Here is a 12,065-nt window from a genome sequence, read left to right on the forward strand (position 1 = left end):
GGCCGGGTGGAGGGGCAGGGCCGCGGCCGGGGGCTCGCTGGTCTCCGGCTGGGTGCGATGTCCCAGCGCCCGGGTCGCAGAGCGGGAGCTGGCGTGCCTCGTGTGCGAGGGTTCCGGCTTGGAACTGGCGAGTGAGTGCTTGCCTGGGAGACTGGAAACGAGTTCCCGAGTGACCGGAGCAGTCTCAGCCTACCGCGTTTGGTCGCTTGGTCTGCGTTACTCAGGGCTGTGCGGGTAATAATAACGGTGACCGACTGCTGCCGTCGTACTGAAGAGTGGTGTGCTCTTCTGTGAAGGAGGCCAAAGATACGCTTTCTGCAGGCTAGCAGCTGTATCGCATGTTTGCATAGCAATATTTTCGCTCTTCCTTAATGAAGAGTGGTGAGCGCAGCCCGCTGTGGGTGAACTGAAAACCAGCTATGCAAAAGTGGGTGATGTGGAAACGTTGCAGTGTGGGTCTTGCTCAGTTGAGACACGGGGTTCCCCTGCAGAGGTACGCAGGTTCTGGCAGCAGTGAGCCCCTGGGAGGGCAGGAGGGTAGTGAAAGGCCTTCTAAGGAGGAAACGGAGGAGAAGGTTGTGAGGAGGAAGGAAGGAGAGAGAGCTGGAAGTTAAAAAAAGGAAAGAAAAAAAAAAAAGTGGGGTGAGAGGAAAACGTGGATTTTCTTAGACTGTTCAAAGAAGTTCTCATGTATTCATTGGATATTTGCCAGATAGTATTGAGCTAATGAGCTGTGTTACTAGTAAAAACAAATAAAATCGGATGTCTCAAAAAATGCCATTGCGCTATTTGTCTCAAAAACCATTAAGATATTACTCATAAGATTGCTTATGTTCATATCTCTTTTCAGCCAATTTTCCGGTCTCTCAGAACTGGCTAAATTATGAGTTGTCATAAAACGTATTTTTTCCCCGCTCCTAGAATGAGACATTTTATTTGAAGAGCTTTAGAGAATACATGTTTCAGAATTCGATTTACGGAAAAACTGAGAGAGTAGTAGTTTTGTGAAAAATAGCTGCCAGTTCTTTGAACTGTGAAACTGAAACATCAGGTAGGAGCAAGAACTACACTTAGGATGTTGGAAACAACTAGTTTATATAGGATTTCTGATGGCAGATTCTTTTATTAAGAAAACACTTACAATTCTTGTATATACTACAGCTATTTCTGATGTTTGTGGTGTGTCATAACTACTCCATACTTTTTTTTCACTAGTTGCATTGGTTCCCAAGAATATAGATGGTTTTGTGATTTGTCATCCTTCTCCTAATCACGTGGAGTCTGCCTTTCATTTCTTCCAGCTAAAGATTCTGTGGGTGTGGTGGTTTGATTTCTGGATTCTTCTAATCCTGCAAAAGAACAATTGTGCATTCCAGTTGGTGTAAGATGTGTCTGGAAAAATCTTCTTCCTTGCTGAACTTGTCCTCATAAACAACACTCTGTATCCACTTTGCCGCATTGTTCCCAGTAGCGGAGAGGATAGTAATGCTAGTTTTGGTGCTTATGGGTACTCTGGCTGCTTAATTTTCTGGTATTTCCATTGTTGCTACTATTTGAAGCTGAAGTTGTAATGGATTTTCAGAAAATGCCTATGTATATGCAGTGTTTCACTGGACCTCTAGATATCACCTGTGTGTGTGTGCCACTGACCTTCCTGTCTTGTGGAATGGAACTCTTCTGCCTCTCAGAGCTGGGTGATAGCTAGATACCTGGTGGCACATGTTACTGCATTCTTGTGGTGAACTATATGGCTGCATCAGCTGTTTTGGTTGGTGCTGAAGCCTTGCTAGTGGAGCAGCGGGATTTCCTAGCACTGGCAAACTCAGCTTCAAGGAACAGACGTGTTTTCTGTCAAGGGTGGTGCTGAGTTTGGGGCAACTCAGTTTTAAATTGTGGGGGAGACTTTGCAGGTTGAAAGGACCTAATGGACCCTTAAAGACTGTATGCTAATCTTCTTAAGCTTTGCTGGCCAGGATTTTTCTTGTTTGCACACCCAAGGAATGTTATTGTTGAAAGTTCCTTTCTGAGAATTAAACAGATCGGTTTTATTTAATACCTACTCTGAAAGGTCAACAACCCAAGCAAGTTTACTATCTTCTTTTTCTTCTTCACTTCCCCCCCCCCCCCCCCCCCCCCCCCATACCAACCAGCCACTAAAGCCCTTTCCTAACTTCACTGCAATCAGATTTGCTTACAGAACTTCACTGTTTCTTGCTTCCTTTGAACCAGACTCCCTTTTTGGAAGAGTACTGTTTCGTTCTTGCTTTCTCTAGCGTCACTGAGTATCTCAGAATGAGTATCCCATCCATAATATAAAGAAAGGTACAGCTGTGTAAGATAAAGTTACTATTTACTAATAGCTGTTGATGACAATAAAAGCTTTTAAAAAACCTAGTGGGCTAGGGGTAACATTTTGCACTAGTTGCATTTCAGTTCAGTGACTTTAAGGGCCTGTTTAAACTGGAAAACTTTTTTGTGACCTGACATGCTGAGATAGCTTTGCCTACAGTATCACTAGTGTATGAGTGCAGTCTACCTTGCTTCACTACCAGTGTGCAAAAAAAAAAAAAAACAAAACAAAACTGGGGTGAGGAACTCTGTCATTCTAGGTAAGCCCGGTAAGTGTCAAGGCAGGTGTAGAACTTCCTGTACAATTTGGCCTGCTGACCTAGCTGTCTGGATATATGCACACTCGCACAATCGGTGGTCTGAGTGCAGTTACATTTTGAAATAGTCTGCTGGTTTTCCTTTCTTTTGAATAAAATTTGGGGATAGTTTCAGTTTTTCAGAGCTTGTGAACTATGCAGTATCACATTTAGAGAAGTCTTTTCATGTTTGAAATTGCTAAAGGAAGAGGTTAAGAGTTTTTGTGACATTTTGAGTTGTCAAGGCTAACCCCCAATAGGACTTTTATGAAAAAGAGTAGGAGATACGAAAGAAAAAGCAAGTTCACACTAAGCAGTTCCTTACAGTTCCTCCCTAAGTGCTCTGCCAGGTTTTACAGAAGTCTCAGTTATTCATTCATTAGAAGATGCTTGTAAGTCAAATAGAATCTGAAACTTTTGAGGTTCTTGCTTATACTTAAGGGAATGTGAGAGAAATGGTTTATATTTGTATAAGCTTTTATCATGGCCTTCACAGGCAAAGGCATTGTGTTTTTTAAAATTAATTTAGACAGAAGTTAACTCTAATTCTGCTTTACCTCAGTAGGAACTTAGTGGAAATTTTTTTCCACATTTTTCTAGTTGGGCTTTTGGTTGTTGAGGAAGGATTGAAAGCAAGTAATTCCATTCACTTCTAGGAGAAAAGCAAGTTTTCATCTCCTCTGTTTTGTCTTGAAAACTAGAGTCCTGTAATGATTTAAGCTGTGTCTGCCTGTGTAAACCCAGGCCTATTTCTTTCCTGTTGATGCAGAAAGCTTTGGCGGAGCCTCTTCTCTGTCAGTAAAGAAACTGCATCCAAACACTAAGTTTAGCACTTTTTCATATGGAACCAACCTACAGGAGATAAACAGAATGGACAAAAAAAAGGTGAGGCAGAGCCTTGCACACAGAATCCAGGGACCAGCTTGGTGGGATTGGGCTTTGCTTCCCTTGCTGTTGTGTAGAGTCCTGTCTGAGGCTTTCAGGCATGTTTTGTCTGCCTTAATAAATGTATTTTCTTGAGCGTTTGTCCAAAGACACTATGTTTTGTATTTGGGTTGACATTGTTATAGCTAGGGGAGATCCACCAGCCTCTCTCATCTGGTTGCAGCCATGTTAGAATCTTCTAAGGCTATAATGTGGCTTGATAGGATTTTATTAAAAAATATTCTTTAAATCGTTATAATGATTAGCTGACATTTGTGAAATGATACTGTGTAATGTAAACAGCTGCTATGCTTATATTGTTTATGAGGACACTGGGACACTGATGGTTTTCGTGAAATAGACTTCTGAAGGAAAACCAGACTTCTTGCGTAAGGAGTAATTTCATGTTCTGAAGTTCTGTGGCTTATGCTTTCATGCATTAGATTAGCACGTATCTTGGAACCCTGCAGCTTTTTGCACTGTAAAATGCCTTTAGTGCTTTTTCAGTGTGCTTGTGGCAGAGCTAGGGAGGGAGTTTTGAGGTGCTGTGAGAGTGGTGCTGAGTTAGCTTGATAAAAGTTATGAGTTTAGACTCTTCCTTTAGTTGTAAAGGTATCAAGCTTATGAATGCATTTGTGACCAGAGTTTAAAAGAGTATGCAGATCAGAAAACTACTTATATTTGCTAACACAGGAAGGTCGTATGTGGACAGCATTTGGAACAGAGGAGGAGCAGCAGCAGAGTGTTAAACAGGAAAACCTTTGCACGAGATGGTGCCTTTATTATAATTAACAGCTGATTGCCTGATTCTCATGGCTTGGTTGTCATTGGACTTTTTAGGGATGAAAGCCAGAGGCTTATTTGTCAGCTTTCTCTTGTTTAAACTTGTAAAACATTTTTGTTGGTCATGTGAACAAGGGTCTAAATTTGCATAGAAATTAAACTTATATTAGAAATTAAACTTCTCTCTCTTGATCCAGAATAGATCAGTTTAGGGGAAATACAGGAAAGTGAAGCCTGGTATTCTGTTGTTGATGGGGATTTTCTTAACAGATGACCTGTCATTCTACAGCTGTCAGTTCAGGGTTGCTCAGAAAAGTTAAACGAGGAGAAAACCCCAGCAAAATGCCTGAATAACTTGTGCTGTTCCATGCAATTACAATGCAGTTTACATTGAAACACTGTGCTATACTGGGACTAAGTGAAGGTTAACCTGGGTTGCACTGAAGTCATTCTGGGTCACATCTCTAAAAAGCCTACTGCCGGGTACTGACCTTTTGCTTACTTTTAATAGAGTCAGAATTCCGTGCATTACTGTTTTCTCACTGTTTACATCTGTGGTAGCTTCGGATACAGTTTATCCCAACTTAAGCTGTTATCTTAGTCCCTTTGTAAGATTATTACCCAGGTGTGTTCAAACTTCTCACAGTGATTTGAACTCGATATATAGACTGTTGCATTATTAAGCAAAAGTCCTGGTTTCAGTGCAAAAAGGAGATGAGAGTAGGAATCTTTTTCCTGTATCCTTTTAAGTAACAGTGATTTCAGTGAAAAACTTTACAGAAGGGTAAAAAACACCCTTTTGATTCTAACTGTGAATGGTGAATATTTTGTTGTCATGTGGCCAAATGTTGTCTCATGGTACTTGCAGACATGGCAGGGTATGGAAATGTTACGTCTGTAGAAAGAGGCCAGACGTTTTAATTTTGCAAGTGCTGATGTAATCTGTCATATGTTTCCCTTACAAAAAAATTGCCATAGTTCAGTAGCTTTAAGCTTCTTGGATTACAAAGATCACCTCTTCTAAATTCCACAGCTGCAGGTGCTCCTTTCTCTGTCAACTTGTTAGCACCAGCTTCTCATTTTAGGCTGAAGGGAAACAAAGGCAAAACATTCTTTTTTCTTGTCATTTTACAGAGAGTTTCTTCTGATGCAGTGCTGTCTATAACAAAGGATTTCAACTCTCTGTAAACATTAGGAAATACTGATGTTTTGGGTTTTGGACAAGGAGGGGCAGACACCTGATTTAAGTTCAGGACCAGGTATTGGAAAGTAGAGGCTTCTTTTTGGCTGTGTTAACAAGTCAAATCTACATTATGTAAGTCATTACTTTTGAGAACTTAGTCTTGCTAAAGCCATTTCTAATGGAAAAAATTATGAGAAATTAAGGGTATTTCCTTGTCATTAGAAACACTTGCTGATATTTTTCCCCCTAAATCTTCTTTATATAAATGATTTAAAAATTTTAGGACCCCCGTTTATTATGTGACTTTTTTTTTAATGTTCCCCCTCTTCCTCTAACAATCTTGTCTAGTGACAATGTTAAGAGACTATAAGAGTAAAGCTTAGATTTCAGAATTACTTTGAAACAAGGGAAGAAGGAGGGACATGGTCTCTTCCCCTATCTGAGGTTTCGATCTGAACGTGGTATTTTGGGAGGCTGGGCTAGAAGGCTTGCTTGTGAATGATTGAAGGCTTTTTATTCAGACACAAGACTTGTACATCAAAATCTTAATTGGAGACCTGTATTTTTCAAACTTTTGCTAAACTATTATTTGTTCCTTGCTTCCCTGACTACTACTAGCATTTTAACCAATGAACTTGAGATTTAATAGCAGTAATTTTGTTCCATTCATGGTTTTATGAGGAGAAATGTTTTGTTCGCACTGTTTGGTGCGAACACAAACCCCACCCAAGACTCTAGCATCGAGTAAGAGGAGAAGATCCTCAATTGCATGGTAGGTTTAGTTCTCCTGTAGTAATACACACACACACACCACCACCCCCCCCCCCCCCCCCCCCCCAAATCCCAAACTATGGATTTTCTGTGGGTGAATGTGATCTCCATGAGAGTTGGAGATCTGAATCTAATTCTTACATCCCAATGTGGTACTTACCATTAACATTCTTATTTCACCTTTGTGGCAGTAGAAGAACAAAAATGCAGAAACTTATTTATCTAATTGGGCTGTTATTGGCCTGAAGAAATGTCTGAGAACTTTGAGGGGATATGAGCACCTATCCTCAGATGTGACCATGAAGGGAAGTCCTGAAGTCTCTTCCCATACCAGCAGTCTGGCACACTCTGTGTTAATTTGTTCCACTGCCTGTGGTAAGTGGTATAGTTCTGTGCAGGAGCATGATTCCATCATTTCTCCTTGCAGAAGTAGTTTTTAGAGTCTGTGGAGGTCTGGGAATGAGATCAAGTATTTGGTTGTGTGGCTTTTACTTCTTAGTAGAATCCTGGTTTTGTGTGTTCTAAAAATAAAAAAAATCACTCCTGGCTGTCTTTCATTAAGCATAGGAAATAGCTGTTGGAAAGATGCTATTGTAAAATCTGTACGAGTATTTTAATTTTTTTTTTTCTACTTCCTATTTGCAGAGTACACCCTTAGATGATACAATAAACCAGTAAACCATTAATTTCATGTAGTTAATATAGGTCTTCAAAGGACTTGGCAGTGTATTGAAAGCTTTATTTAAATGCAGCATGAGCTCACTTTGTGTGCATCACAGCCAACGTGCCATTTTACGTTCTGCACTAACTTCAATTGCAAGAACAACAACTATATTGTGTCACAGGAGAGATCTGTGCATTTTGGGTAACTTCCTGTTTATTAAGAAAAAAAGCTAGAGGAAATAAATGTCAACTAAGGTGAAAGGTATGTTTTGTCCTTGTATATTATACTACTTCATCTGGAATTGATTCTAGAGCCATTGGATCCTTTAATGCAAGTGGTACTTTTCCCAAAATAATTTCAATATAATATGCATAGTATTTTTAAAGGATTTATCAACATGTAAATAGGAAGTTTGTGATGGTGCTTGTAGTGTCACATACCTCATATAGTGCCTTGTTTGCCACTGTTAGGGATGTTGTTATTGTCTGCTGCTTGTTTCTGTGAATACTGCTGAGCAGACAGGAGAGCTGCAGGTGTCGGTGTTTCTGCTGCTTTTTGTGGGAGTTCTGGAGTATTTTTCTTGCAGGAATATCTGTTTTATCACCATGTCACCTCTTGTGATTTAGCCTGAACAGTAAGCACAACAGGGCAAATGTTATGCTGGTGAAGATTGTGTATGATTGTGCTTGTTGTAGGCCCTATTCTAAATATGCTCTTCGAGAAATGGTGACCTTCAGGACATGTTTAATGATCTGACTCCAAAATGTGAACAACAGAATAAAGATGCTATATTTACAGTGTTTTGAGAATATTATTTCAGTCTTTCTTCAAAATTTCTAAAACTAAATTGAATAAAACTTACTTGGCAAGCTGAATAACTTTGGAGAGCTCTTAAGTTCATCACTTGAAAAGAGACCTCCTTCTAACCTATTGCAAAATCTGGACAACTTGTAGTTCATCGTTTTCCTTAATTCTCAGTGTGGTCAACAGTGTCACTGTTTTTACTACTGGTTTTGATGGAGAATGGTGGTATCAGGGACTTTCAAAGCAAGGTCAGAGTTCCTTTAAAACAGCCTTAAAGAGAGATGTCCTTTTCTGCACTCCCCCACCCCCCCGTTGTCCATTGATGCTAGTAGCTCTTCTGAGGCTGTAGCCTCACCTAGATCAGGCAAATCTCCTCTCTGGGGAGAGGCAGGCAGGAAATTTGCTGTCTGAGATAGTGTAGGCTAAAGGCTGATGGCCTCGTGGCATCTGAGGGAGAATGGTTGAGTCAGCTCATGGGTTTATAGGTGCTACACTGGGGAAATTTTTAATATGATATCTAGAGCTGCCAGATTGTGAGACTTACTATTTCAATGAGAAAGTGATGATACTATTATAATGAAAGTTATCAGCTGCAATGACAGTGTTAGTGCCTGAGAGAGCTAATTACTTGTATTCTACTAAATGTAAGCATTGCATTAAATGAAAAATATTTTTTGCCGTTAAGAAAATAAGCTTGAGAAACTGTATCTTGGTATTACAAAGGAGGTGGTTCTTCTGTGGGTGATATTGAAGTAGTGGGTGTACACCGATGTCAGTGTCAAACTCTATTTGAAGGAGTAAGTGTTGACCGTGATATTAAGATTCCAGTGTGGTTTTGTAGTTTAATTTTTTACGTAGGTGTGTGATAATGTTTAAGTCATTTTTCAGTCACAGCTGGTTCACACAAGTGGATTTAAGTGTGGTTGGCAGCCTGCATCTCTAGCACACTTAGGCACAGCAGGCACGAAACTGAGCAGTTTTGGTCTCTCCATTTCTGCCAGTTAGAATTTTAAAATGTGCTGTGGGTCAACTAGGATTACTGATGTGAGAACAGGCGGCTGCTGGCTCCTCGCTTAACAGCCTCTCCTGGCTGCCGGGAGAGGCAGCCCGCCACAAGGTCCAGTCCAGTGTCAAACACAGTTATTCCTCAGATGAGGCACACTGTAGGCATACAGCTTCCCTATAGTCTTCCTTCCCTCAGCAGAGGCAGAATAACTTACCTTTTGTGTTGCAGCTTTGTCTTACAGTCCTACTGCCAATGTTTTTATCTCGCCTGTTCCTGAAATTTTAGACAGGAAATAATATAGTTTTTTATTTTCCTAGGGTTTATGCACTGTTAAATAAGTGGTTTACCTGTGAATAGATCCACGTGATTCTGGGGAACACCAAGCATTTTTTGTGCTGCTCTTGGAGACAGAGGGTCTCGCTTCAAATGTGATAGGAAGCCTTTTTGTGCCATAAGAGAAAACATGCTATTAGGCACAAAAACTGTGGACTGGTATTTTTTTTCAGTCACAGTGCTGGTGAGGGAAATGAAAACTGAGAAATAGGTCGGATAAATTTAAAAATACCCATTTGCTATTCTGGGAAACTTTAAAATTGTTCAGGGATGTTAAAAGGAAAAAAACCCGAACCTGAAACTATTTAACATCTAAGATGTGGTTCTTCTGGGCTAGGCTAAAACTAAGCCAACAGCAGATCTCTTCTCTCCCGATGTCTACCAAGAAAGGAACAGGGATCACACTGATTCTTCTCCTGTGGGTTCCTGCAGTCATAGCTTAAATTAAAGGCTGCTTCCAGATTATACAATCTAATAGCTATAGACCTAACCCCTTTTTTCCTCCTCCTCCTTCATGGCAGGAGGCTCCTAGTTTGTGTAGGCTTTCAATGGATACTTGGATCTCTGTCATTTGATGTGCTCTTGCAAAGTAGAAGGGTTAGCTGATCAGTCAGAGTGAAAATTGTTATTAATCTTTGAGATGTGAAAATGGAGCAACTTAGTGCTTCAATAGAACTTGCTAAAATAGTGTTTTATAAAACTTGAGTCAGGAAAAAATGTCATTAATTTGCTAATTAATGTCTGTTAAATACAAAGGTCTGCTTCAGTGAACGTTTCTGCATTGATCCGTAAAGAATTTTGGTTTATGTTGGAAAAAAATAAAACTGAAACTGAGTTTATATAAAGCAAAGGAGAAGCATGTACTTTGAACAGGCAGAACTAGTCTAGACTTGTGTAGCTGAACATTGTGATTTGAATATGAATACATGTTGGTTTCATGATGAGTGACATGTTTTCCAGCCACAATTCAATTGAACCTCATAAAGCTATGGTATCCTCCATGCAGAACTTAGGATATGCCTTTCTTTTGTAATGGATTGAGTTCCTCTTGACTTTGCCTACTGAGGGCATTAACATCTCAGTTCAGACTGGGAGCCTGCTTCTGATGTGACCTCCTGACAGTCCCCTGTCCTGCTTGTTGGTTCACTCAAGAGTGGCCCAAGCGCCTTTTGGACAGATGTTAACTGGGAAACATGCTCCAGTGGCTGATGGACAGTCTGGTCAGTCTGCAGGGGAGCCTGCAACTTGTCTTGTGTGAACCTGAGTGAAAGGCATCTTGTGAGGACATCGGGTGCTCAGCAGCCAGTATTGGGTCTACAGCTCTATTCCTGTCTGTGCTACTGCCTTGTGTAGACATAGCCTTGTGTAGACATAGGAGGGAAAAATACCACCATGTCTCTCTCTTCATGCATGCTTTCCTCAGCTTGTGTCACCTGAAATGAATGTAAAATGGAAGGGGCTTTGCACCTCACCTGTGTGTAGCCATTTCTCTTGTACAGAGAAGAACAGTGTATTTAAGCTAAGCAAACTCCTGTTTGATATCAGCAGTGTCTGGATCAAATCCTGGAAAAATGTGAAAGAAGATACACTTAAGTTGCTGTAGCTGTTAAATTCTAGCAGTAATCTTACCCCAAACTGCCCATTTGTCCTGACTTTCTGTTCTTAACCCTGAAGTACCATTGCTTTGTACTCTCTTGCCTTTCATGCAGGAACACCTCCAGATAATTTGCAAATATGAAAGTCAAATGAAAGATTGCACGTTTTTAGAATATCCTCCAGCCAATATGCATAGCAATCATGCATACACCACTTTCTTTTGTTTAGCCACGTGGCAGTGACACGTGCATTACCTGCGCTGTCCTTTCTGGTAATTGCCTGATTAATTTTACAGCAAGCGGTTAAAAACACTGAGAAAAGAGACAGTAACTTTCTTAAGCAGTGTGTAGATCTCCAAAAATTTACTCAATAAAATGTCAGTGCTCTTGTTTGTTTGTTGTCAAGCTGATTACATCCTGTCAATTTACTTGTATGATCATATTGACTATCTTAATTTGTGAATTTTAAACCGTTCTGCAGAGTCATGAGGCTTTCTTGGCTGTTGTGCTGGAGCAGAGCAGCTGGGACTTAGAATGCCGAAAACATTTGTGCGGTGGCTAAATGTAAGGATGACTCAGCTGAAATTTCTGATGTTAGGCAGTCAGGGAACGTAATAAGCATGTGGCTTGCCCACAACGACTCACAGCTGCTGCCTTGTCACGAACAACTTACGTGACCCCTATGCAGACACACTAAAACATAATCAGGCATTTTTATGCTCTACTAGTGTTAATTTCTTTGAATTGGCTGTATTAAGTTTGGAGGTGGTGTTTTTTTTTTTTTTTTTTTTTTAAACTGCCAAAAATGATATGAAGTGAGAAGACTTTTTAGAATGCTGTGGAATTAGAGGAGAAAAATAACAGCTGTGTGTCCTATGCATATTGTCTGTTGTATCTAACCGGGAAAGAAGTCATAGATTCTGACAGAAATTGAGAAGGAAGTGGGGAAGGAAAATATTTTTATTAATACTTTTTTAAAAGGAGTTATTTAAAAAAAAAAACAACCAACAAAGCATCTTAATACGGAATGGTCAAATTTAAGGGGAGACCTGCTCTGTGATAAAATAATGTCTGGTTACCCTCAAGTTGAAATTTTTGCAAGTTATATCTTCTGTTTCTCTTTAGATCTGTTTTTCTCTCTTTGTAATAGTGTTTGAAACTGTTTAATCAGTGGAAAATGGGGACAAATAAGGATCAAAGTGTGGCGATGCTGAGCAGCAGGATCTGTTTCCAGCTTTGATGTTGGAACAGAGCGGGCAGGCACTACAGCTCCTTTTGGTTCTGTTTCCTCATCTATAAAATGTGGATAATGGCACTTATTTCTGTGACCAGCTCAGGCTTTTATAGGGGAGGATTA

At 40.2% G+C, this 12,065-nt stretch overlaps 1 protein-coding gene across 1 annotated transcript in view; it reads left to right on the forward strand.

Moving 5' to 3' along the window:
* Positions 1-11,242: 11,242 nt before the first annotated feature.
* ABCC1 (ATP-binding cassette, sub-family C (CFTR/MRP), member 1) overlaps positions 11,243-12,065 on the forward strand; it is a 46,219-nt gene continuing 45,396 nt past the window's right edge. The window contains exon 1 of the mRNA XM_009324819.1: positions 11,243-11,272. Within this exon, the coding sequence (XP_009323094.1) occupies positions 11,243-11,272 (30 nt within the window). The remainder of the gene's footprint in view (positions 11,273-12,065) is intronic.

Source organism: Pygoscelis adeliae, unplaced genomic scaffold (assembly GCF_000699105.1).
Source record: "Pygoscelis adeliae isolate BGI_AS28 unplaced genomic scaffold, ASM69910v1 Scaffold85, whole genome shotgun sequence".
Taxonomy (NCBI): Eukaryota; Metazoa; Chordata; class Aves; order Sphenisciformes; family Spheniscidae; genus Pygoscelis; species Pygoscelis adeliae.